Source organism: Nematolebias whitei, chromosome 5 (genome assembly GCF_014905685.2).
Source record: "Nematolebias whitei isolate Nwh7 chromosome 5, NemWhi1, whole genome shotgun sequence".
NCBI classification, from domain to species: domain Eukaryota; kingdom Metazoa; phylum Chordata; class Actinopteri; order Cyprinodontiformes; family Rivulidae; genus Nematolebias; species Nematolebias whitei.
Genome location: NC_056502.1, coordinates 46,979,068 through 47,006,861, shown reverse-complemented (window position 1 = coordinate 47,006,861; position 27,794 = coordinate 46,979,068). Strand labels below are relative to the sequence as shown.

Sequence of the window (27,794 nt, the reverse complement as noted above, 5' to 3'; positions counted from 1 at the left end):
ACTTTTTTGGATTTTTCTACCTGGATTATTGAGCATGCATCAGGATATTTTTGTGTATTAATATTGCCACTCCCCTTTGTCTTGAGTTATAGCAGGCACAAAACACATCAGGAAAGTCAGGTGATTTAAGATCATCTGCAGTTGTAATAGATTTATGAGTCTCTTGTAAAAAGCCTGTAATCTTTTAAGATGGTTTAAAATTCCTAATCTTTTTTGCTGAGTACTGGTTCCATTCACATTCCAAGTCACAAACCTTAATGTGCCCATAGTTGTGCGTGAGTAGCTAAAGTTGAACTGCGCATGTCACCATAGAGACATTTAAAGAGATCCAAGTAAAATCACAGTTATTGCTTGAGATTGCCTGTTTAGATTTTTAGAAACACACAGTGAACTTTGAAGTGGAAAGATACAAGAATATTGAGGAGAAGCTGGGTGTGAGAGAAGATGAAAGATATAAAGTTCTCTGGTGTGTGTGCCAGTGTGTGCGCGCGTGTGGATGTTTTGGTGTGCTTATGTGTAAATGTTTGTTGGTAAAGAAGAGAAAAAGACTGATGAAGTGATATGGTAACAGATAAACGTAAAAGAGAAAATAAAAAAACCAAAATAAAATAAAAACGAAAAGAGAAGAAAAAAAAACAAACAAACCAAAAAAAATAAATAAAATAGCTTTGACTCCGTTCACCACCACCAGTGCGGACACCTTACCGAGCTGTGCTTTACATTTTATTTACAAATGCCAGTTAATTTACCTCCAGTGTTACAAGCGTTAAACCAGGACTGCTCAACTAAACTGCCCAGGGGGCCACAGTTACTGAGAACCAAGCGCTCAGGGGTCAGATGTCCACTAGTTCTTATCATTTAGTTACATTGTTTTATACTCTAGTTTCGTTTTAAGAGTGAACCCATTGGTGGTCCGAACTTAGCTCACCTGTGGGCCTGATTTGGCCCGTGGGCCGTCAGTTGAACAGCCCTGCTTCAAACTAACCTGTTGTTCCTTTTAATAAAGCCACAGAGTGACGTCCCGTTCCCTGAACAACTGACCATTAATATAAAGTTTGTCTACAGCCACCGTGGCTCTGACGCCCTCAGACATGTATTTCTTCCTGATTGGAAACAAAACTCGCCTCCGATTGAGGATCTCTTTAGGAAATTGATCGTTCACACTGAAGTCCGTCCCATGCAGCTCTCTGCCCCGACCTCTCACCTGCTCTTTTTGTTTAAAGTGCTCAAATTTAGCGATAATTGGTCGAGGTCGCTTGTTATCGGGCTTCTTACCTCCGAGCCGGTGAACACGATGAAATGTGATGTTTTTTACCGTCTCACTTGGGAGTTTCAGCTAATGTTGAATAAACTCACGGATCGTAACTTCAACGTCCTCCTCTACTCGTTCTGGGATCCCTGAGAAGACAAGATTGTCCCGCATGCTCCGAGCTTGAATGTCCAGGATGGACTCCTTCATTTTCCTGTTCTCTCCGGACAGCTACGACATCTTCTCGGTGAGTTCTTTGACATTACCCCTCAGAGTTTGATTCTCTGCAGCGAGCGACGCCACCTGAGCTTGGCTGAACTCCAGAGACTCCCTCAGTGCTTGGAACTCCTTGTGGAGAACTTCCACCAGGGCCAACTGGGCATCTAAGCTGGTTAGCTTCTTGTCTATAGAGCCCAGGACATCAGTGAAGCTTTTCTCTGGGGAGGTGGACGTGTTGGTTGAGCTCTCCGAATGCGTGCGTTTAGGAGTTGGTGTGGCCGTGGATGCGGTGTTTTTTTGTGGTTTACCCATCACAATGTTTTCAAAACACTCGTCCACATAACTCTCAAGACTGTCCAAGGTTTCCTCGTCCAGTTTTGGTTTATTGAAACATTATGCAGAGGTTATTATTAACGATATTTATTATGCTTGATTGTAATATATTGGCTTGTTTTACCAGAGTTAAATTGTTTGTTTAGCAGTATCCTGCCATGTTACTCACGCAGCACAGCTCTCACATGACCTCAGCAGCTCATCACCTGGTGATGATGAAAACTGTTATTTCATTGATTTCAGAGTCAGTCAGAGTCAGAGTTTCTTTATTGTCATTCGCACCTCATGTGGTACATGTGGTGGAGCGAAATTATGTACACAAGGTCCCAGTTACATCCAACAATAAAATGTATAAGAAAAACAGTAATAACATCTAAGATATGAACTAAGAAAAACATCAACTAAATATACACTAAGCACTCATAACATAAAAACATTGAACATCAGCACAAAGCTTTTCTTTCTGCAGCTGTGCAGCCTCCATGCCACACATTGATGCTCGAGCACAGGATGCTCTCCACTGCACACCTGTAGAAGGAGGTGAGGACTGAGCTTCCCAGACCAGCTCGCCTCAGCCATCTGAGGAAGTAGTCTCTGATGAGCTTTCTTGATCAGGCTGGTGGTGTTGTTGCTCCAGCTGAGGTTGTCATTCATGTGTACACCCAAGTACTTGTAGCTGGAGACCACTTCCACCGCAGATCCTCTTATGTTCAGGGGGGTGTAGATGTTTTTGTTCCTTCTGAAGTCCACAATCATCTCCTTTGTCTTCTTCACATTGATGTGAAGGTTATTCTCCTTGTACCAGCTCTCCAGGTGTTCCACCTCTTGCCTGTAGCTGGACTCATCATTATTTGTGATGCATCCCACCACCGCTGTATCATCTGCAAACTTTACAATGTGACAGCCTGGATGGGTAGCTGCACAATCATACGTGAGCAGAGTAAACAGGAGGGGGCTCAACACACATCCCTGAGGAGAGCCAGTGCTGAGGGTTATGGTGGAGGAGGAGAGGTTGTGGATCCTCACTAACTGTGGTCTGTTTGTTAAGAAGTCTTGTACCCAGTTGCAAATGGAGGGGCTTAGTCCTAGTGTGGATAGTTTGTCCATCAGGGTTTGGGGATCATGGTGTTGAAGGCGGATGTGAAGTCCACAAAGAGCATACGGACGTAAGAGTTTTTCTGCTCCAGGTGGTTGAGCGCAGTGTGGACCACAGAGGAGATTGCATCCTCTGTTGATCGGTTCTCACGGTATGCATACTGATGAGGGTCCTCGTTGATGTTGATGGTTGTTTTGATGCGAGTCATGACCAGTTTTTCAAAGCATTTAGCGAATATCGGGGTGAGGGCCACTGGCCGATAGTCATTCAGACCAGTCACTGTAGAGCTTTTTGGGACTGGGATGATGGTGGCAGTCTTCAGGCAGGTGGGAACTGTCTCCAGGGTAAGTGAGGTGTTAAAGATGTCTGCCAGCACCTCACAGAGCTGATCAGCACATTCCTTCAACACTTTTCCGCGGATGTGTTCTGGGCCAGTTGCCTTGTGTGGATTAATCCTCCTGAAGGTACTCCTCACTTCTGCTGAGGTCACGCTGAGATGCTCTTCATCCAGTGGTGAGGCGAGTCTGGTGCTGGGTGGTCTGTTCGGGTCTTCAAAGCGTGCATAGAACTTGTTGAGGGCATCAGGCAGAGATGGGCCTTTGGGACATTGTTCGCTCCTTCCTTTATAATCTCTTATGCACTTAATGCCCCTTCACATGCTCCGAGGGTCTTGTGAGATGAATTGACCCTCGATCCTCTTTGCATATGTGCCCTTGGCCCTCTTAATACCAGCAACCAGCTCTTTTCTTGTCCTACTCAGCTCCTCTGAGTTTCCAGACCTGAAGGCAGTGTTCCTGGCTTCCAGCAGGGTACGCACCTCTGCATTCAGCCAAGGTTTTCTGTTTGGTTAGCTTTTAACATTGCTGATAGTGGAGACGGTGTCAGTACATGTACTAATGTAACCCAGAACTGAGGATGTGTATTGGTCAAGATCAAGCGAACCTCCATTTTCAGCAGCTTCTCTGAAAACCTGCCAGTCTGTTCGATCAAAACAATCTCTCATTATGGGGCCACTGTCCTGGATCCAGCATTTAACTTTCTTTTGTACCTGTCTGGAGCGTCTCAGCGGGGGCATGTAAGCAGGAGCCAGGAAGATTGAGATGTGGTCTGACAGTCCTAGGTGGGGGCGGGGTTCGGCTTTGTATGCATCTTTTACGTTCGTGTAAACACGGTCCAGCGTGTGGTCTCCACGTGTCGGAATCGCCACATGTTGATTAAAGCTTGGGAGACAGTCCTTTAGATTCACGTGGTTAAAGTCTCCGGGTTCCACGTAAAGAGCCTCGGGGTGTTTGTTCTGCAGCGAGCTGATGATATCATGAAGCTCCTGCAGTGATTCATTAGCGTTAGCGTCTGGAGGAATGTAAACAACTGTGATAAAAGTCACCGTGAACTCTCGGGGTAGATAATGTGGCCGACATTTCACTGTTCAATGTCAATCAATGTGTACATGTTTGATGTTAAATTTTGATTCTGTTAAATAATTGACCACATTTATTCTGATGGGTCAAAGATAAAATGGCGTCTCATGTCACTAATTATACACTCAACTCCACAAGTTATCTTGGTCACATGGCAGAAATTTAACTCAAAAAGAAAGAATCCCTGTTGAATAAACAATTAATATTATTTGTGCTTGAACTAGCTTCAAGAATAATTAATTAGTAGTATGTTACAGCGAAAGCTGTTCCTACGTCACTACACTGTCCCCTGAAGGTCTTCAGAGACAGATTGATGTAGGAGGTCTAGTTCACTACAGTCCCCCCTTTGGAAATCATTGCCTGTCCATGGGGATGAATTCCAACATGAACTTAAACCTCTGAATGTCTTTGATCTTGATGTAATCCAGCAAGAGGAAAACAAAAGTCAAAGAAGGTAATCCCACAATAGTTTTGGTAATTCCATAATGTTGTTGGTAATTTCATTGCAGCAAAGCTTTAACCCCTTGGAAACAAAGTCAGAGTCAGAGTCAGAATTTCTTTGTCATTCGCGCCTCATGTGGTACATGTGGTGGAGCGAAATTATGTACACAGGGTCCCAGTTACATCCAACATTAAAATGTATAAGAAAAACAGTAATAACATCTAAGATATGAACTAAGAAAAACATCAACTAATTATACACTAAGCACTCATAACATAAAACATAACATCAGCACAAACATGAACATGAGTCTGTAATCTGTAAAGTCTGTAATCCATTGGAAAAAGTCATATAATCCACAACGGTAAATCCACAATTCTTGGGGGTGTTGATTGATCAGCATGTAGAGGGGTTCCCTCGATTGAACTGAAGAGGCGACCACTGGATGGAGTTTGGAGACCCACGTTGGAGTTGTAGGTCCCTTCAGCGAAGGTTGCTGCTGGTGGTTCCCAGTGGATGCCATTCTGGTTCTTATGTGTTCATGCATTTATGTGGTTTTAGGTGGGCTTATGAGTGGGATTTTACACAAGACCTTAACCTTTATGCACCTGGTGTGTAAGCTATCATGGTTTAGATCAGCTACAGATACCAATTAAACGGTGGGTCATGCTGAAAAATTATATATAGGGATTTATACCTATAGAAGGGCATTCCAAACTATTCTTCCATTCCTAACTTGGTTTAAGTTAGATTTACATGGCAAAATATAGTTTGGTTCAATTGTCTGTTGTCCTTTTAGACGAATGACTTGAGTTTTGGGTTTTTGGTTCCCCCTAAATGTTTTTGTAGTCTATGGCGAGACTCAATTTAAGGATTAGCTAGTCCCCCCAGAATAGGATCTTTTAAGTAGGTTCGGCTTGAGAGTCGTGAGACCAATGTAGCATTAATCTACATTGACTCCGCAAAGATTGAAGTTTAACAAATGAACTGCATGTTGGCATAGTTAAAGTCCTCATAGTCTCTAACTAAAGTACACACAAAATTCATTCTTGCTGGGGGTGTTCAGAAACAATACCAAACCAAATAAACAATGTCTCAACATCCACAACAGTAGTGACCAAGCAACTAGAAAACAACGTTTCACTGCGTCACTCACTCTGATTGTCAGATTCGATCACGTTATCGCGTCTGAGTTGTTATCTTAACACTTAATTAAGCTTAGACTTATTTAGTTTCTGCTTGGACGACCCTTTTTCCCACGAGGTCTGAGTTTGTGAGATCTTTGTGTCCTGTGGAGTTATTGAACGCCTTGTGTAGTTTGACCTGGTTTTGATGTACCCATTTAACAATTGGCTCTTTGGCTTTTGCCGATTTTGATCTGGTAGACAACTGGAGACAGTTCGTCTGTTATCAGGTGGGGTCCAGTCCACCGGGGCATCAGTTTGCCGGCGAGAGTTCCGGTCCCGGACTCTCCTTTCCCAGTTGTGGGGGCGAACGTGCAGTACCAGACCCTATCTCCCACTTGGAAATCCTCGTGAGAGGCCTTTTGGTCATAGTACGCCTTTTGTCCTTCAGGGAATTTTTCCAGGTTTCTCTGGGCAAAAGCAAATGTGTTTTTAAGGTGTTTTTCCAAGTAATTCATGTATTGTTGTGTGGTGTAGGCTGTTGCCATGGCGGCATCGCCTGGTTGGTACAACAGGTGTAGAGGGAGAGTCATGTGTCGACCCGTCATCAACTCGAAGGGAGAGATGCCAGTCGATGTGTGTGGAGTGGCCCTTATGGCCATGAGGACCAGAGGGAGTTTCACGTCCCAGTCCTTGTGGTTTGCGGCTACGTATTTCTTCAAAATACTTACCACAGTTCTGTTTGCTCTCTCCACTTGGCCTGAGGCTTGTGGATGGTAGCCAACATGGAAGTTGACTTTGATGCCTAGCATCTTCCACAGTTCTTTCATCACTTCAGCTGTGAAGTGTGTACCTTGGTCTGAGTTCACCCTGAGGGGAAGTCCAAACCTTGAAAATACATGATTCATTAGTAACATAGCAGTCGTTTGTGCTGTGTCGTTAGGAGCTGGTAGGCATTCTACCCATTTGGTAAATGCGCAAGGTACCGTGAGAAAATATTTATTTCCACTAGTGCTCTTAGAAAGTTGTCCAACCCAGTCGATCTGGAGGTCAGACCATGGGAATGCAATGCCTCTACTTTGCAGTGGTGCTCTGTGGAGTGGTCTGGATGGCTGAAACTGGCCACAGACCAGGCACCCTTTATGTAGTCCTTGACATCCTTTTTCATTCCAGGCCAATAAGCAACTTGTTTTAATGCTTTCAGCATGGCGTTATCTCCCCTGTGTCCTGCGGACGGGAGATCATGCGCTTGAACTAACATCACCCCCCCTGTGGTCATGGGGGACCACGAACACGGGTGAGGACGTCGGTCCATGAGCAAAAGTTAGGATGCCCTTGATTAGTTTTAGCTGTTTGCGCAGCTGAAAGAGAACTTTAAGGTCTGGATTGGAATCCAGGTCGACTTCGGACAGTGTGTTTTTGTCTGGGTCAGTCAAGTACACTATCATCAAATTTATCGCAGGATTCAACTTCTGAAGTTGGATGATGTCTGGGTCAGTCAGCACTGGTTGTACAGAGACTGTGTTGTCAGCCGGTTTGGCTGCAGCCTGTGCACGTGTGACTGCCATTACCTCGGCTGTAGGTTGTACTGACAGAGTTGCGAGCAGCCAGGAGGGGTCAAAGGACCACGGAGGGCCGTCCACAGCTCCATCCTTTGCTAGGAAGTCTGCAAGGTCATTATACCCCTTGTCATTGCCTAAGACTCTTGAATGTCCTGGAACCTTCTTCCAGTAGACCTGTAAGTCATGTGATGTCACCAAGTGATCACATGCCATGAAAAGTTTTTTGTGTTTGACCACTTTCTTGTTGCTTGTGAGAAAGCCGTTCTGTTTCCACAGAGCGAGATGACACAAGGAACTAACTCAAGCGTAATTAGAGTCCGTGCAGATGACTAGCATTTGGATGGAGCGTTCTACTACCATCTGGAGAGCTATTAGGATTCCTTCTATCTCAGCGTACTGAGAAGACTGAGAGCCTAATTTATAGCTAAAAGTGACATCTTGGTCCTGGAGGAGCATCCCTGCAACACCTGATTTGCAGTTTTTTTCGTGGTGGAATGAGCAGCCATCTACATACAGTGTTGTCATATCTTTGCAGATATTGCTGTCAAAGTAGTGGTGATTCGGGTCCTCACTTACTGAGGGTTTTTCCGCAGCTGGCGGTTGGGTGGCTGATACATCTTGTGTACATTCCTGGCATAGTGCCAGGCCGGTGCCCAAATGTTACTTCTTGTTTTGTCCGTAGCTGATGTCTAGGTCAAAACTTTGAAGCGCCATGAGCCACGTGGCTACCCGTGAGTTCGTCACCACACCATCTCTGATACGTTGGCTATTCAGGAAAGTTACTGGCTGGTGTTGTGGTTCAACAATGATTTTTTGTCCACCGATGTAACTGAAGAAGTGTTTAACTGCCCACACAGTGGTCAGTAGAGCTTTCTCGCAGTCTGAGAGCTTTAATTCGCGGCCTGCCATTGTCTTACTGGCGTAGGCCACCACACACTTGTCTTTGTCGTGCATCTGGTACAGACCTGCACTTATGCAGTGAGCTGAGAAGCCCACTTCCAAGTAAAACTCTTTGTTGTAGTCTGGATAGACTAGACATGGGGCTGACTTGAGTCTGTCCCTGAGAGCGTTCATTGCCTGCTGTTGGTTATCAGTCCAGACCAATGGGACGTCTTTCCTTAAGAGTTCAGTCAGTGGTTTTGCAAGGTCTGCATAATTCTCTATGAATTGGCGTGAGTAGTTACACACACCCAGAAAACTTTGTAGTTCTCTGATATTGGTGGGGACTTTGAGATTGTCTAGGCCCTGGGTGCGAGTCAATTGTGGTTGTACTCCATCTGGACCTACTAGTAGGCCAACATACTCCACCTTGGTCCTGCACCACTGGCATTTTGACAGTGAGATTTTAGCACCAGCAGTAGTCAGTTGATTCAGAACTTGGTCGATCTCAGCCAAGTGTGAGTCCAGTTTTGGCTGCCTCAAAGGGACATCGTCCACATAGATCAGTGTCCCACGTTCGTGGACATCTGGACATGCTTTGTTCAAAAAGATGTTGAACTCAGCTGGTGAGTTAGCGTAGCCAAAGGGACACCTGGTCAAGGTGTATTGTTGGCTACCAAAAGTGAAAGCTAGTTTGTGTTGGTCCTCGGCGCGCACAGGAATGGTCCAAAAACCAGAGGTGACGTTGAGGGTGGAAAGTACTTACCATCGATGACCTTGGGCAGTTCCTGTTGGATCTGGGTCATTGGCCACCTGGATAAAGGAACTTGTTTGTTTAGCTTTCTGTAGTCTATGGTAAGTCTCCACTTACCATTTGGTTTCAAAACTGGCCCTAAAGGCTCAGAGTAGGTGCTATTACAATGTCTGATTATGCCTTTATCTAAAAGGTCATCAATGATTTCCTTGACGGGTTGATGTGCTGCCAGGGGATCTGGTATTGTCTGACAAATGTAGGCGGTGAGTTGGGCGGAGTTGGGATGCTCACTATGTGGAGCGAGGTCAACCCACAATCCATTGAGTCAGTCAAGAATGACTTCTCATATTTCATGAGAACTTGGCGGAGTTTGTCCCTTTCTTCATCAGTCGTCAGGGCGTCGGCTTGGGGGACCACCTGTTCAATCTATGAAGAGATCGCTAAGGGTTCTTAATAATTGGGGAGTTCCAGTGAGTCCCTTTCTGTGTCGTTAAACCTGTCTATAGGTTGGACACTATAGGTTTGAGGTCCTAAATCGACATCATTGGTTGAGAAGAGAGCTATGGCCTGTGTTGGTTTCGTGAACCAAACTGGACCAGTCTCTTGACTAGTTACCAGGTTGTCTAGGAGTCATCCCAGAAATGGAATGCCTAGTTCAAAATCATGAAAATCTGTGGAGATCAACCATCCTAGCCTTGTGTTTTTTGGGATCAGTACCTCTTCTGTGACTGTGTTGTACACAGCAACAGATGTGGTTCTGGAGTCAAAGCTCACTTGACTTGCGGCCTCAATGGACAGTCCTAGTTTGAAAAACGTAGGAGATGGTTGAAAGTACGCCTGTTTAAGTCTAATAGTTTGTCCCGCCACGATGTGGACTCGTACCATTAGGTTAGTTACCTGAGGTGGTACTGAGGTGTTTTGGTTGTTAGCAACCTGGCAGACCTCTGGAATGGTCTGCCTAGCCATAAGGTTTGCTGTGTCTAGCACAAGATGATCCTTTGTGGCTGGTTGTAGTGACCACAATACATTGTGGCTGGTGTCCACTCGGACACCTAATCTTACCAAGATGTCAGAGCCTATGTAGGTTGCATGTGGTAAGTCTGGGACCACGAGGAATGGGTGGACCAGTTCCCGTTAGTTCCAGACCAGTTTCAGGTTAATGACTCCTTTGGCAGTCATCACTTGTAAACTGTAGGGATACAATGGAAAGCGGAAAGCTTTCCCAATCAGAACTGGACCCAAATGTTTGTTAACCAATGTTTCGTAGAAAGCTTTGTTAATAGCTGATTTATCTGTCCACAGCGACAGCACAACATCTTCGATGTGGGATCCTTGGATCTCTACACCTTTAACTACCAGTGGTAGGTAGTATCCGGTGGGCTCTGACTGTCTCAGCTCGCAGAGGAGGCTTTCTTGTCAGGTCAGAGTTGGGTCCACCGGTTGGGTCTTTCCGATTTCACATGCTTTTAAAGGATTACTTGCCCGGACTGTGTTCTCTGCTGAGAAGTCCTTGGTGACTTCTGCGGTGCCTGCTGTCGGGCAGTCTGTGACCGTCTCAGGAGGCATTAATATTGGCAGGGGTTTGCTCACTCTGGCCCACATTGTCTGTTCACCATAATCTATAATCGCATTAGGGCTTAAACGATTCCTCGAATCATTCGAGGACCTCGATTACAAAAAATCCTCTAGGCAAATTTATCTGCCTCGAAGCTTCGTTAAACTGTTCACTTTCATTTTTCTAGCCGGACGGTTTTTGTGTTACACAACGCTAGCACTTCCGCTAGCGCCTCTGCTTTTGGCTGTCGCGCGCGCATGTGTTTGCAGCCATGGGGGGAAACGGAGAACAGTCCAGAAAACGACAGAAACTATCCAAAGTTTGGGAACATTTTAAATTAAACAGAAAAAAATAACAGCGCAATGCATCCACTGCAAAGCCAAACTTGCATTCCACAACAGCACGTCATCGATGTTGCAGCATCTGAAAACTCCCGCTGTATTAATCAAACTCGTCCGCAGCTGAGAACAGGTATCATTTATGCTCTCTTTGCAAAATACGTGAACCTAAATGTATGATAATCTGTCATGTTATACATGTAAAATGAGGCATATTTTTGCTAATGAAACGTTACACTACATCTACCTGGCAGGGTAGCTTGTGTGATAAAGAAAGAAAGAAAACAAAACTGCAGGACTTGATGCACGTTTGTTAACGATAAAAGCCCAGCAACAGACTGACGCATTTATTTATTGCTGTACTTCCATCCTGACTCTAATGAGATATTTAGGGTGAATATTTTGTGTAAATGTATTTACACAAGGTAGTAGGATTTATTATTTTCTTGCTACTGCTGTTTATGACTTGAAATCTGGGAGTAATCTACATTTATTACTACTGTTGTCATATTTGTTTATAGCTAACCAATCAAGACAAATAATAGTCTTAGCTATGAACAAACAAATAATAATTTTATTGTACTTCTTTTCAGTAAATTGCAGAGTCACACATTGGACAGCTTTGTGCAAAGGGCACCAGGACGTTCAGTTATGCAAGCGGCAGACTTCATCAACAGCATTTTAAATATGATAATCACGGACATGCGGCCGCTGTCTGTGGTGGAAGATGAAGACTTCCAGAAAATGATCTCAACCTTCAATCCAAATTATGTCCTTCCCTCCAGATCCTACTTTATAAAAATGGTGGAGAAAAAGTATGAAGAAATCAAAGAAAAGTTGAAAAACACAACTCCTTTAAAGACTTGAGCAACGGTCAAACACATACACACTTGTATGTTGAGACATTTAAGAAAGGCATATTGATGCTACTTGCAAGAATACATTCAGTATATGTTGGCTTTGAAATATAAAATCTTTCATTTTACCCTGTATTCATCCACTCACCTTCTCACCAACTCATGTTTGTGCTGCTGCTGTTCAGTTTTGGTACTATTAGTAATTAGTGTATTCTTAGTTTAGTGTATTTCTTAGTTATCTTAGATCTTATTATTGTTTTTCTTTACATTTTATACTTTTGTTAGATGTAGCTTACCCTGTGTACACAATTTCGTTCCACCACGTGCACCAAATATGTAAATGACAATAGAAACTTTGATCCTTGAAAACGCACAAGTGGATTTTGTTATAGCTCAGACTTTCAAGTTGAATTTATAAAGGGCAGTGTTTACTGTTGTTGCTTTAATTTGTTTTCTATTTCATGTTAATGTACTTTTTTCACTTCTGTGTTTTTACATTTTAGAAATAAGGAAGTTTTGCTGCACTTCAGAGAAGTGGAGGTTCAACATGTAATTACATTTTAAAATAAAATATTTTTAAAAGAGGAATTAAATGGATTATTTACTTAATGTTCTTTTTCGTGTATTTAAATGAGTGATTACTGCAGAACCTGACAAATTTTGTTTTCGATTACTCGATTAATCGCAAGAATATTCTATAGATTCCTCGATTACTAAAATATTTGTTTACAACAGCCCTAAATCGCATCAAAGCGATTTATAAAATCCTGGCCAATCAAAAATGGGAATGAGTCAACCGTAGACACATGTACCGGGTGGTATAGTGTCATCTTGCCAACCTGCATGTGAACCATGGCTATAGCTGTTAGGGTTGTCCTCGTCTCTGCGAGGCCCTGCATTTCTATAGCACGTTCTATGAGAGGTATTTCCCTGTGAACACTGTTAGCGGCTGTCCTGAGCTCCTCGAACAGTTTGGCTGACAATAGTTATGTCGGCCCCACCGTCCAGTAGGGCGTCATGTGTGAGGACCCCTTCAAGTGTGATTGACAGGTAAGCTTTTTTAGCGACCCCCTTTCTGATAAGGTTACACAGGAACCTTGTAGGTTTTGGCCAACGTTTCTTCTTACGTTTACCTTTGTCTGTATAATCCCGGTGTATCCGAACCGTTGGTGCAGTCGCTACTGCTCCTGAGAGTTCGGTTTTTGACGGTCCTCCGTAATTTATGTATGAGATCACCCGCTCTCCGTGTGTTGAGGGGCTCTCATTGTTTGTAACAACAAGGTCCCAATGGCTGTCCGTGACAGCGGCAACGTTGTTGTTTGTGTCACCTTGATTTATCTGAACCGTTAGCACAGCTGTTGATGTTTCTGAGGTTTCAGTTTGTGACGGGTCACCGTCGGTGACGTGAGTGTGTACCCCCCCCCCTTTTCTGATGAGGGGCTGTCAGAGTTTACAACAACAACGTCATGGTGACTGTCTGTGACAGCAGTAACGGTGCTGTTTGTGTGTTCTGACTCATTAGCAATGATATTGCCACACAACGCGTCAAGTTGGTTGTCCGTGGCAATACCTCTCAATATTTCTTAGAACACTCTCTGTCTCGTCTGAACTCAGAGGTCTGGGGCTCTTTTTCTGGACCCGCTGCTGTTTCTTTTTCGTCTCAGGCTGTTCAGGCCGACGTGGAGGGGGAGTAGGCTCCCCCCTCTGGGGTTCCTGGTGGGATCTCTGGTTGTATGGGTTACCTTTGGTGCTATACTTTTTACTCTTAGGACATGCGCCCCCCTTCTGGTACATTCGTTCATCCTCTGGTTTCTTGGGAAACCATTTAGGATCTCGTCTGAACCAGGGGGCACTCATCTGTTGTGGTTTGGCAGATGGGAAATCTCGTTTCCTCTCGCCTTTCTTGGGAGGGGGAGCTGAAGCTCTTGTCCCTTCCAATTCTAATGACTGTGAAGGAATCCTCTCACCTGGGAACACCTCAATGCGTGTTTTGGCCTGTGAACAGGCCTCAAAGACATTCACAGCACAATTTTTTATCTCACTGATGGTTTTTTTCTTTGAAATTAGCCATCTTCTGTACTGACGTCCTTATGTCAGGGTGGAGATTTTTGCTGAAAACGAACTTAAACGCCTCCTCCATGCCGGTTTTGTTCCTGTAACCAAAATAAGCCTGCAAAATTCTGTAGTAATATGCCCTTGCGTGCTCATTCTTACCTTGCATGACCTTGTAGGCGGCTAGATAACCGCCAGGTCCCGTGCAAGGGATATATTCTTTAATTAGAGCAGCACATAACAGGCTGTAATCCTTCCTTATGACATCTGGTTTACTCTCAATAAAGGAAAACACCGTCCTGGCTGAAGTGAGCCTGATCAAACCTATTTTATCCTCAACTGTAGCGTTCGGATAGCTTTCCAGTTGGAAGTCAAAGTCTTGCAGATAGGCCTTAGTGTCGGTCGAACCCAACAGCCCTGGCTCGAAGCGTTGGACATATTTTGCTATTTTTTGCAATACCGCTATTGAGAGCGGAGGATGAAGGATTGGTGGAGGTGGTGCACCAGAATCACGTGGAGGTGGCATAAGGAGATTTTGTGGAGGTGGTAGAACAAAATCACTTGGAGGTGGTGATGGTTGAACTGGACTCTGACCCAGTTTGTCTTCGAGTTCCAGACATCTTTTCCCCTCGTCAGAGATTTTATTTGTGGCCATGGCAAGTTTTGCCTCACAGGCTGTTAACTGTTCACGTGATGTATGACACTCACTTTGTAAACGCACGCCTTGTTGGACTAATGCCGCTCTTTCCAATTTGCACTCATCCAGAGATTTTGATGTTGGCTGCAACTGTTGGTGCAGAATATCATTGTCTGAACACAGTGTTTGGTACCTTACCCCTCCTTCACGTAGCTTTTCCTCATATGAGTCTGCCTGCAATGACAGCTGAGCTTGTGAGAACTCTTTCTCACGTTGCAATATTTTCTCCCAGGTTTCCTTTTCAAATTGAAACTGTGCCTTGAGTTGTAGATACTCATCATGTGCTGCTACGCGGTCACCTGTCTCGCGCATCAAATTTTTTTCAAGGGCTTCTCTCCTGCTGGCCTCCAGGGTAATATTCAGTTTTTAGCAAGAGTGCTATTTTAGCTAGTTGCTCGTTGCCCGACTTCTTTAAGGCTGCAGAAGTGACACTGCCTGCCACCTTCTTAAGCTCGTCTAGTAAATCTGTTGAGTTCATGCATTCCACCTGGTCACCATATGGAGATAAGAAATCTGTGAGCAGCGTCAAAGCTCTCTCAAGCCAGTCCTTAACACCAATTGGAGCAGGATCAGCTTTTGTTGAATCTGCCATAGTCGTATTTACTGTTCAGCAAAACCTATCAGGTTAAACCTTAGACCAATCTTAGAGTTTTTCAACAGGTAAATGTTTGTATTTAAGTGAGAAGCGAGTTTCACACACTAATCAGCTCTGCGGTTCCCCCAAAGTACTGTTATAAGCCAACTTTTCAATAATTGGGCACCTGTTTTAGGTTTTACCCCATCCATGAATATTATAAGTAAATGCCTCCTGTGGCAGTGTTACTTAATATGAGCTTAATTCTAACAGATACAATGAACCAGGCTATTCCAGTGTTTATTTACTCAAATGCACTTAAAATTAATAAACCTGCAATTTTCACTAAAAGTCTGACAGTTTAATTTACCTGAATTTGCTATCAAACAGTTAATTATAAACCAAGCGTGATTAACATTTTTATTTACCCACAGGCTTTTCAAAGGAATGAATGAAAATCGAGTTTGCAGCTTTCAGTTCTGAAAAACTGCTATACTATGTTTTCAACAGTAGGTGGTGGGGCAAGCTTATTTTTACCACAGAGTGACTGTAGCTACACATCTCAGACGGTAGGAGTCACTGACGACTTCCTGTGAACCGTCCTGTTGACATCCGGTCGTTAGCCGTTAGCTTCGATTAGCAACGGACGAACACGGTCCAAATCAGCATTTATAGACGGATTTAAAGCTTGAACATGGCGTCGCTTCAAAAACACGCTCTTAAGGCATAAACTCATCAGGTTAGGACCGATTTGAGGGCTTTTATTCAGCTTTTTTAACCACTAAAGAAGACTCCGTTTGAAAAAGAGCGTCATTTCCGGGGTCACGTGACTTTACAGATACGTGGACAATGGGGTGGCTTTTTGCACTGATGCCAGAGTGAGTGGACGTACACGGCGTTACGTCACCGGCTTTTCAGCAAATCAGAAAGTTTCACACAGTGGTCCTCGACCAATCACAGCTCGTGTGTACCTCTGTTATCTAGCTGTTAGCTCCAAAGTCCAGCGATAAGTTTACCCATTAACGCTTCGAAAATGCACAAATTAACTGTGGAAATGTAGCGATTAACATTCAAGCAGCTTCTGAGTCGGCGCTCAGTTTCACAGGCAGCGTTTCACCATTTAAAACACGACTCGTTCGAGTCCAATTATCAGAACCGGGTCGGAACCGTAGAACCACCGGTTATGAAAAGAGTTTCAACAGAATGATGCGTCTTTTCTCTCTGCTTTCAGCTTAATCACACACACACAGAATGACAATTTCCAGCTTCAAATGAACATCAACACAATACTGTATCGTTCTGAACACCACAGCCATAAAAAATATCTTTCCAAGGTCAAAACTTGGACTTTTTATGCCAACATGAAGTGTTTTCCACAATCTCAGGTCACACAGAATTTATCTCTTCAGAAAGCGTACGAGCCAGAAATTATGTAGTATGTCATGGAGAGCTTTCGCTGTGGACATCCTATTAATTAATTATTCTTAAGGCTAGTTCAAGCACAAAGAATATTAATTGTTTAACAACGGATTCTTTCTTTTTCGAGTTAAATTTCTGCCATGTGACCAAGATAACTTGAAAGTGGAGTGTATAATTAGTGACATGAAACGTCATTTATCTTTGACCCATCAGAATAAATGCGGTCATTTATTTAACAGAATCATTAAAATTAACATCAAAACATGTACACTTGATTGGCTGATCTGTTTCTGATTAATAAACTTAGCAAGTTCCAATAACAAGACAACAGAGGATTACTGTTGGAGAATAATTAATCTCTGAAAGCATTTAGCTTGATTTACTGGCGAAGAGGTTTACAGAGAAGGAGTAAAAAAGTTTAGGAGGAGGATTTAGATGGATGAAGGAAAATGTGATGACCAGAAATGGCACCCTTCATCCAACCCCAGCTCAGCCCTCGGTACACTCGGTGCGTGACGACTCGTTACCTTTGCAGAAGATAAATCAGCTCCGGTACAGAGGTCCATTTCACAATACCTTTCAGCGTCTCCGGTCAGAGTGGCTGGGAATCGTCCGAAGTAGTGACAGTACTCCGTTCAACAGAATAAGCTTCCTTAGAAGTTGAGAGCATTTAATGCTCGGGTTGAGATCACAGCGAGGCGTGCTGTGACTCTGCTGAAATGGATGGACCCTTGGCTCATGGTCCAAAATCCATCAGCTATTTAGTTCAGCTGTAAGACTCCAGCAAGGCTGCAGTCCCAGCAAGAACTCCAAACAGACTTTCAGTATGAACTGAAAGTTCTAGTAAGACTGAGTAGTTCCAAGAAGTGTTGACTTTTAAAGGGTATCCACTTCCGGTTACTTGGTACTTCCTGATTGGTTAACTCAACCAGCAGGGGTGGAATTTTAGTGATGTCAGAGGGTTATTAGAAGTCAACAGACAGCAGAAGTGTTTTTAAGAATGGTTAGTACAGACAGGAAAATATTTTGAAGAAGTGACAGACTTGCAGGCGCGCCAGTTTCTTATTTACTGTCTGAGAGTTTTGAAACAAGGCACTTCGTTCTCATAACTTGTTCTCTGACTTTTGACCGACATCAAACCTCCACTCCTCATTCAGACAGAAGAGTACAATGCACAATTACTTTGTGAATAGACATTTAACTTGTATGATCTAAGTCTTTGAGGGCGTGTCAGGGGGTGAACGCTGGCGCGTCTTGCAGCCGCTGCTCCCCGACTTCTTTTTCAGTTTTTAGTAAATTTATCATCTGAAGACTTTGCTTATTGTTATCTATGAGTTGTTCGCTCGCTAATTTAAGCTTCTGATTCAGTAGCTGCCTCTGTTTTGTCTGAACGAAGACCATCAGCCTACCTGCTGACATGTCCCTGGCAACTATTTGGGCCTACTATGTGTGGCTTGTACTAGCCTGGATTGTCCTGTTTTGGTCCATCACCCAACGACAGCAATACTCCAGTACTCTGCCACTGAGCTTTATAAGCTCCGTTTACATCTACATGGGCCACCACCACCAGCTCTGCTCCTACATCGAGACATCTTCTACCAGCCCCATCGGAAATACACTCACCAAGGCTCTCGCCGGATCTTCTGCTGTGATGGACCCAACTCCATTGGATCTATCTGGTCAACTGTTCGTCGTCCACCGAGGAGCACTGGTCGCCGCGCTGATCACAGTGTGTTGGCTTGCTTGGCTCGGTCAGCTAACACCGCCGTCAACTACAATAAAACAATCAACTTCGGGCTCTTCAACATCCGCTCGCTTACGAGTAAGGAGTGTCTGATGCAGGATATCATCTCCGACCGTGAGTTGGACTTTCTATGTCTCACTGAAACATGGCAACAGCCTAACGACTTTACTTCTCTCAATGATGCTACTCCTCCGGGGTTTGTTTACACCGCTCTACCTCGTGAGTCTGGCCGAGGAGGAGGTCTCGCGATAATCTACCGTGAGAAGTAGAGGGTAGCGCCTGTAACTGTTCCTGTCTGTCAGTCATTTGAAGCAACTGTACGTCAGCTCTCTGGACCAACTCCCACTATTATTGCAGTCTTGTATCGACCCCCCAAACAGAACAAAGATTTTATGACTGAACTTGCAGGATTTGTGATGCATCTCTCCACAGTTTCACCAAATATAATATTTCTGGGGGATTTTAATATTCATATGGATAATGATAATAATCCTCTTACCAAAGACTTCATATCCTTCTTGGACAGTTTTGGACTACGTCAATATACTAACTTCCCCACACATACTAAAGGACATATTTTGGATTTAATCTGCTGCTCAGGTGTTGAACCTGTTGGCTGTAAAGCCGATTCCTTCCCTTTTTCAGATCACATGTTTCTATCATTTGGAGTTAATATTTTTCTTTCTAAATCTACCCCCCCCACGTATTATAACTTTTCGTAAAATTAAGGACATTAACTTGGATAATTTATCCTCTGGTATCAGTAATCTTCCCAGTGCTGACCAGTTTTCTACCCCTGATGAACTGCTCTCACACTATAACAAATACCTTCATAACCTTTTAAACAATCTTGCTCCACTTAAAACCAGATCAGTTTCATTCACTCATACTGCACCTTGGTTTACTTCCACCTTTAGACAGTTAAAAGCAAAAGGACGTCAACTTGAAAGACTCTATAAGAAAACTTGTCTCACTGTGCACAAAGACATGTATTCAAATCACATTCTTCTCTACCAAGATTCCATTTCTACAGCCAAATCCATTTATTATTCCAGTTTAATCAGTTCAAATGAGGGTAATTCCAAGGCCCTCTTCTCCCTACTTGCAAATATTACAAAACCACCTGATTCACTTCCTCCTCATTTGTATTCCTCTGATTTTTGTAACACGTTGGTATCATTTTTTTCTTCAAAAATAACACATATCCACCAAAAATTGCCACCCACTGTGGCTTTAATGTCATCTGTTCCTGCTCTAGCTGCCCCTACAAATTAACTTTCTGTATTTACTCTCCCCTCAATCAATGACATCTCCAAATTAATTCAAAAATCAAAATCTTCAACTTGTCAATTAGATCCCCTTCCAACTGCTCTTGTTAAAGCTACCCTTCCCTCTCTGTCCCCTTTCATCACAGATATTATACATTCTTCCCTTATTACTGGTATTGTTCCCCTTGCTCTCAAAACAGCTCCTGTAACTCCAATACTCAAAAAACTTGGTTTAGATCCCAATAACCTCAATAATTTTCGCCCCATTTCAAATCTTCCATTCATCTCCAAAATTCTTGAAAAAACAGTAGCTGCTCAACTTCATGCTCACCTGTCTTGCAATAATTTATATGAACATTTTCAATCTGGTTTCCGTCCACTCCACAGTACTGAAACAGCACTCATTAAAATCAACAATGACCTTCTCCTTGCTACTGATTCTGGTTTATTATCCATACTCCTCCTGCTTGATCTGACGGCAGCCTTTGCTACTATTTCACACAACATTCTTCTGGACAGACTTTCCTCACTTGGCATTGTAAATACACCTCTCAACTGGTTCCAGTCATACCTTTCAGGCCACATTCAGTTTGTTCAGTTAAAATCTTCCATATCTCATCCTGTATCTGTTACCTCAGGTGTTCCACAGGGCTCTGTCCTGGGACCCTTGTTGTTTATCATTTACCTTCTCCCCCTTGGTTTCATTTTTCGCAAACATCATATTCAGTTTCACTGCTACGCGGATGACACCAACTATATCTCTCAACCAAACCTAACTCAATACTTCCACCTTCGTCCCTCACTGATTGTCTGTTTGAAATAAAACACTGATTCGCTTCAAACTTTTTTAAACTAAATTGCAATAAAACAGAACTTCTTTTAATTGGCACTAAATCAATACTAAATAAACTTCATAGCTTTTCCATTCCGGTTGATAACTCTTCCATCTCTCCCTCCTATCAGGTTAAGAGTCTGGGTGTCATCCTTGATAGCACCCTCTCCTTTTCCTCTCATGTCAATAATATCACTCGGTCAGCCTACTTTCATCTTCGAAATATTAATCGTCTCTGTCCTTCCCTCACTCCTCACTCCACTGCTGTTCTGGTTCACAGTCTGGTCACCTCTCGTTTAGATTATTGTAATTCTCTTCTTTTTGGCCTACCTCAGAAAACCCTCCATAAATTACAACTGGTACAAAATTCAGCTGCCCGTATTATTACACAGACCCCATCAATTCATCACATCACACCTGTTTTACAACAACTTCATTGGCTTCCCATCCCATTTTGCATCAACTACAAAATACTCCTTACCTTCAAAGCTGTCCACCACCTCGCTCCTCCATACCTTTCGGACCTTGTTCATATCGCTACACCCACTCGTACCCTCAGATCCTCTTCTTCTATTCAGCTCATTGTTCCTCTTGCCCGTCTTGTTACTATGGGGAGCAGAGCATTCAGCTGCTTTGCTCCCCAGCTCTGGAACTCACTTCCACCCGATATTCTTAATACAGACTCACAGCCACATTTCAAAGTCAAACTCAAAACTCTTCTGTTTAAAGAAGCCTACACTCTGTGATTGCAACTGCATTGTCTTATTTTAATTCTATTTTACTTGTTTTTACTGTGTGTATAATATTGTGTCTGTTTTTATGATTGACAATGTAAGGTGACCTTGAGTGCCAAGAAAGGCGCCTACAAATAAAATGTATTATTATTATTATTATTATTATTATTATTATTATTATTATTATTATTATTATTACTATTAATGAGGATTAAGAGGTTTAAAAATCATTAATACTGTTTTACAGTTGATTTAAATGAGTGGTTTACTTCAACATTAGAAATGGTATGAACTAAACACACTTTTGATTATCAAGATATTGTAAAATAGTATTGATAATATAAAAAAAAGGAGAGTGTTCTTTCAATTGATTAATTCAGGATACAATTAAATAATCTCTTGATGAGATCAATTGTATTTCTGGATTCAAATCAATGAAATAGCAGTTCCTGTCCCCTGAAGGTCTTCAGAGACAGATTGATGTAGGAGGTCTAGTTCACTACAAAGCGCTTTGAGTATCTTGAAATTAGGGATGGGGCTGATCCGATCCAGTATCGGTATCGGCCTCCGATACCAGCATAATGTACGTATCTGATTTTTCCGATCCAACCTGCAGTGATTTCCAATCCATGATGCATGTCTGTGGTTGCGCTGCACGTTGGCTTCAAACTATGGAATGGATTTCCTGAACGGAGGCGTGTCTCATGAACCCAGAGTAATAAGACCCGCCTCACATTCAGGAAATCCATTTCATAGTTTGCAGCCAGCTACAACATGAGGACTGAGCGAGTAGCACTGTGGCTAACAGCTAACCAATTTTTCATCAAAACGTGTCCGCTATGTGGAAGTATTTTACACTGGAAACACCACAAAACAAGATGGCAACGTGCATTGTCTGCAGAGCCATAGCACCACATTAAACCGCGGTAAAGTTAGTTTTACATTGGACATTCAAGCTCCGTGGCTTCAGCGGGGCGCTACTCTTTGCTCAAACAGAAAAAGGCAACTCGACCCCAGACAGCCGCGTCCAATCTGCCCCACTCAATCTTCCTCGCTCAATCTGCCCGTCTCTGAGGAGGGACAGACTGAGCGCGGCTGACCGAAATCAGGCTGCTTGCTTCGGATTGAACAAGAAGAAGACATCACTGAAGCACCGGAGCTCGAATGTTTACCGAGAAGCTGCCAAATGTCATCAAAATTAATGACCAACCACTATCAGTTGTAGAAAACGAAGGATTTTGTAGCTTGATACTTGCAGCAAAGATATAGTTTAACCTCCAGGAGATATTTATCAGTACAACAGTAGACAATCATAAAGAAAACATATGATTTGAAAATTATATATATTAAAAAAAAGAAACAAAAACAGCTACATTATAAAGTGATGTAAAATACTAAAAATAGGAACATGTCTGTTGGTTTATGCCACGAACTTAGCAGGTGTTTGAAGCCATTTAACATTTTATTTTATTCATGTATTCATTCATTTAAAAGAAACAAAATAAATAAATAAAAAATCATCAAAAAGAAAACATTGAATGAAAAGAGTGCAGAAAGAAGAAAAAAATTCTTATATCTTCCTCATTTAAAAAATATAAAATAACTAAACAATCACTTAAATTAATCACTTTAATATCCACTTTAAAGCTAGGAATAAAAAAAACATGTTTGTGTTAGCAGAATTTAATTCCAACTTTAAAACTTATCCAACATTAATAAAACCTCAAGTTGTCTTTTTGGACATGCATGCATATATTTGTACAAATTGTACTTGAGAGGAGATTATTACAGCCTCATATAAAATCAACAATGATTATGATATCGTAACTGGATCGGTATCGGGCGATATTTACATTTAGGTATCGGATCGGAAGTTAAAAAAAGTGGATTGTGCATCCCTACTTGAAATTAGATAGTAAGGCTATATAAGTACAGTCCATTTACCATAAGCAGGAGACAAGGTTTCAAGTTAGGGATAATTTATTAAAAACAAAATAAAAGTAAAGAAATACCTGTATGTGTACAGTTGGTGTGACTTACCCAGGTCCTGGATGGAAGGCTACCAAACACTTGTGAACTCACACACTCGTTGAATCCCTCCACCTATCTGTGCTGAATGCTGCAGTCACACAAAGGAGGAGACGCCACCATCCAGGCCACACACACTTCCCTCGCCAACCTGTAGAGCAAGAATAAAATAAATGAAAATGATAGTAATTTAAAAAAAAGGAAATAACTACACAAGTTACTAATAAAATACAGGTAAGAGAATACAATAAAACAATAATAAAAAGAGTCCGAACACAGCCAGCAGCACACGAGCCGGTGCTGCGCAAAAGCCTCTGCTCCCTCTTCTCTCTCTTGGAGCGTGGGTATGTCAAATGCCGCTTCCAATCAACTGCAGGACGAGTGGCGTCTCTCAGGTAATTTCAAAACTCGGCAAAGCAGCATTGGTGATTGTGGAAATAAATCTACAAGCCACAGTAAAAATAGTTTAAGTAAATTGATTAAAATAAGGCTCATGACTAATTCCAACTACCTATCAGGCCAAGCTCTCTCCTCGCTCCCGCACAAACAGGAATACTCAGAAACACACTGGCAACAGGAACTAGGGCATTAACAGAGTACTCAAGTAATCTACACATCGATTGCTAGGACATCTATCTATGTTAAAAATGTAAAGTCGGGTATCCGTAGTGACGTCATATTATGTGACCACGTATGACCGTAGGGGGCGGTGTTGCACTGTTGCAGGTCACAGAGTATGGTGTATCACCGGGTCCTATCCACCGAACCAGAACCAGTTTTGGTTTAAGTTTCGTTTTTGACGTGCTACGTTTCTTCACGTTTGCAGTTTAATAATAATAACTAATGGTTTAGTTTTTCCTCTAACTTATTTGCAGTATGATAAATGATAGGAGCATAATATACGCTCCCAATGTTTTGTTGGTCTTTTTTTTGTGTAAATAATTACCGTTTTTTGCGGGTTTATTTATTAATTTATTTTTGTATCTTGAGATCTATGACATACTCGAGTTCTACTCGGGTTTTATTATGTTAATGTCGAGTTTAAAAATTATATACTCGTTCAACCCCTAGCAGGAACCACTTCACCCACCATCAAACGTGGTTGTGAATGCGCCGACACTTATCTGCTGGTTTAAAAGTATATAAACTACATACTCTAAGCTGTTGTAAGTGCGCAGGAAGCCAACTTCACCTGTACTTTGCACACAGCAAATGTAACACAGAAGCGCAGTGTGACGCGTCCGTAAACAAGCATCTTGGAATCGCCAAGTGACGCATCAGTCATCCAAACCCAGTACGCAGCCTACCTGTGCTTTTATAGTGGTGCCCCCTAGTGTTATTGGCTGATCAAGCAATTATCCTGGCAGCAGGTGGAGTCTCCACCTGCTTCCTGCCACAGGATGGATGGATATCTTAACTGAGTTCCAGGATGTAAATGGTAAATAGACTGTACTTGTATAGCGCCTTTCTATCTGATCAAGAAACTCAAAGTGCTTTACATTACAATCTGTGCCTCATTTACCCATTCATACAGCACTCTACTAGATCGCTACAAAGCTAATTGAACAAATCATTCTAAAGAGACTAATCAGTGCTTTAGTTCACATTCATACACCGATGGGACACACGTCAGAGGCAATGAGGGGTTCAGTGTCTTGCCCATGGACACTTCGGCATGTGACTGCTGGTGGATTCGAACCCCCAACTCTTGCATTGGAGGACGACTGCTCTAACCACTCAGCCACAGCCGCCCAGGATCACTGGTCTCCTCTTCCTTCATCATTTAAATTCAACCAGTTTAAAAGCCACATCTTCATATAACAAAAGACCTACTTTTATAATTTGTATTAACAAATATAAAATTATATGCTGTGTCCACTGTCGATATGTTAATTTTGTCCTTTGTCTTTCATCAGACCCTGTGTTTTTGTTTGACCACAGCTTCTTGTTTACTGACAGTGTTTACTCCACTCAGTCAGTGTTTAGTCACATAAAGCGAGTTAACAAGTGGACTACTTTAACCATTTCCAATGGAACCCCCGTTACCCAGAACGCAATGTGCTGAAACATTATGTCCCAGCTAGTTCTACTTTACTTAGGTTTATTAATTACTGTGCTGTCTGTCCCTTTACTGCTGCCGGAACATTGGCCGGGTGCAGGGACAAACAAACAGCTGGTTGATTATTTACAGTTGTGATGTGAGTTTGTGATGTGAGTTTCTTTATGTGACACAGGTGAGAGCAGCCATGAGGATGACTGTTCTGAAGAAGGAAGCATGGATGACATGTCGGATGGAGGAGGAACAAACAACTGTGGTGAAGATGAGAAGGAAATGGCTGAAGAGGTGGAGGAGGAGAATGCAGACACCATGGCTGGCTGGGCCGAGGCCATGGCAAAGATTCTGGGGAAGAAAACTCCAAAGAGCAGCAGCATCTTGGTTAAAAACAAAGAAGTGAACAAGATGAAGGCAACGGAGAAGCTAAAGAAGCTGGAGAAAAAGGAACTGGTACTGCTCAGAAATACTTTCAGATCTCTTCAGTTACTTTAAAGAATTGTTCACTTTGAAATCTGCTTTAGTATATTGTAAATCACTGCAGTTACTGTAATTGTTGCAGTTACTAATAGGGGTGCAGAAATTTTTTCTTTTTTGGATGAATCTAGATTCTTAGTCCTGGTGATTCTGAATCATTTCTAAAAGTCCAAAAATCAATTTTAAAATGCATTTAAGTTTTGTATTTTTTCCGCTCCTACTCCCCGTTTGGCTGCCGTAGAATTGAGCCGTGTAGGCCACCATACAGCAAGCTAGTTAGCCAGCTCCCTTTATCTGAATGGAGCCTGCTAGCATGGAGGAGGGAGACGGCGCGATTCAACCCGCTGCTTCGTCTTTAAAAATCATTTCAGATCCTACAATGCTCCGGGGGAAGACAGAGTTTAACAAGAGCACAGTTGTTTACAAGAAGTGTAAAATAAAATTGCGGTCCAGTATTTTGGAAATACGACAAAATTCACGGTAGATTAAAGCGAAGCAGCCGACCAGCGAACTCTGCAACAAACTTCCAGGCTTCTCTCAAAGGCTGTGAAGATTTCCCTCTCCATTTCCTGCTATATCACAAAGGATTTACGAGCAGATAGCTCAGTGGAAGGTGAGGGGTTCAGGTTTATTTTTAATACGATGGATTCAACGTACGTTACTCCTTCATGTAGATTTTTTTTTTTTTTTTTGTGATAAAGCAGCACCACAACTTAACCATGAAACAACAAATGGGAGAAGCTAAGATGCAGCTGCAGCTCAAAGGTAACTGTTATTTCTCGTATTATACTATAACTTATAGCCAAGTTGTACAACAAACTTTATGTAATTTGTATTTTTAACAGGTTGAAGAGGACAGATGAGACATATCACCTGGAGCCAGTTCTAAATGATACAGTTTATGGTTTATAAATTATATCCTGATGCATGCTCAATAATCCGACGATAGAGACGAAACGTTTCTACATTTTTTTGTTGTTTTGCTTTGTTTTGTTTTTTCTTGAATGTCCAGAGGACCAGATTTAACTTTTTTAGATTTATAAATTATAGTTCAGAAGATGTTTTTGTGCAGGTTTCCACAGGTTTTGAAATTTTGTTAAAGATTTACTAAATATGAATCAATATGGTTAAGACTGAAGTCTGTATATTTCATATTAGGTAAAGTTTTGAAAATATAACAAATGTTAGAGCAATATGGTTAAAAATAACTGAAGTCTGTATTTTATTTTGAGTTAAAGGTTAATGTACTATGGTAGGCTGAAGTGTGTTTACTTTTATATTTATATATTTTGAATTATTTGTCTGTGATGGACTGGAGACCTGTCCAGGTGTCCCCCGCCTCTCACACAGTGATAGCCGATATGGGCACCAGTGATCCCCGTGACTCAAAAATGAAGAAGTGGATAAAGATGATGGATGAATGAATTATTTGTTCCTAGATTTTTATTTATTTTATTTTTTTAGAAAAATTCAGGCAACTAAGCTAACCTAATACTTTAATTTAAGTTACAGAATTTTATGCACTTCTATATTTTTTCCTATTTTTGGTATAAATATAAAATAAATAAAAAATATTTGATACAGTAAGGAACCTAAAATGATTTTTAAATAAATGTTCGCTTTGTTTACATTGTTGTTTAATCTTTTCAGTTTGTCAGTTACATAAATGAAACAAAATTTATGACCATTTCAATAGAAAAATTGTTTCTGAATCAAAAATCGTTTCCAAATCAAAAAAATAAATTGATTTTAAATCGTATCGTGACACCAAAAATTGGAATCGAATCGGATCACCAGACACTGAGAGATTTGCACCCCTAGTTACTAATTTCACTTACTACTTTGTTCAGTTTAGCTTTAGTATCTGTTGTGCTTGTTTTAGCTACTGTTCTGCTGCTTTTAATGTCTGCTTATTTCAACCTGTTTCCATGGTTTGAGTGTGTTCAGCTTGTTTAACAGTTCATTCTTTAATTAATTTCAGCAAAGTCAGCATTGATATTTCTTACATTTTATTCTATTTTTAAATTTTAAACTTGACCAATTGTCTTGGGCGGCTGTGGCTGAGTGGTTAGAGCAGTCGTCCTCCAATG

The 27,794-nt window shown here is 42.0% G+C and overlaps 1 protein-coding gene across 1 annotated transcript in view; it reads left to right on the top strand.

The window, feature by feature from the left end:
- rrp15 (ribosomal RNA processing 15 homolog) overlaps window positions 1-27,794 on the top strand; it is a 67,808-nt gene that overhangs the window by 23,179 nt on the left and 16,835 nt on the right. Inside the window, exon 2 of the mRNA XM_037676475.1 lies at window positions 25,409-25,680. Within this exon, the coding sequence (XP_037532403.1) occupies window positions 25,409-25,680 (272 nt within the window). The remainder of the gene's footprint in view (window positions 1-25,408; window positions 25,681-27,794) is intronic.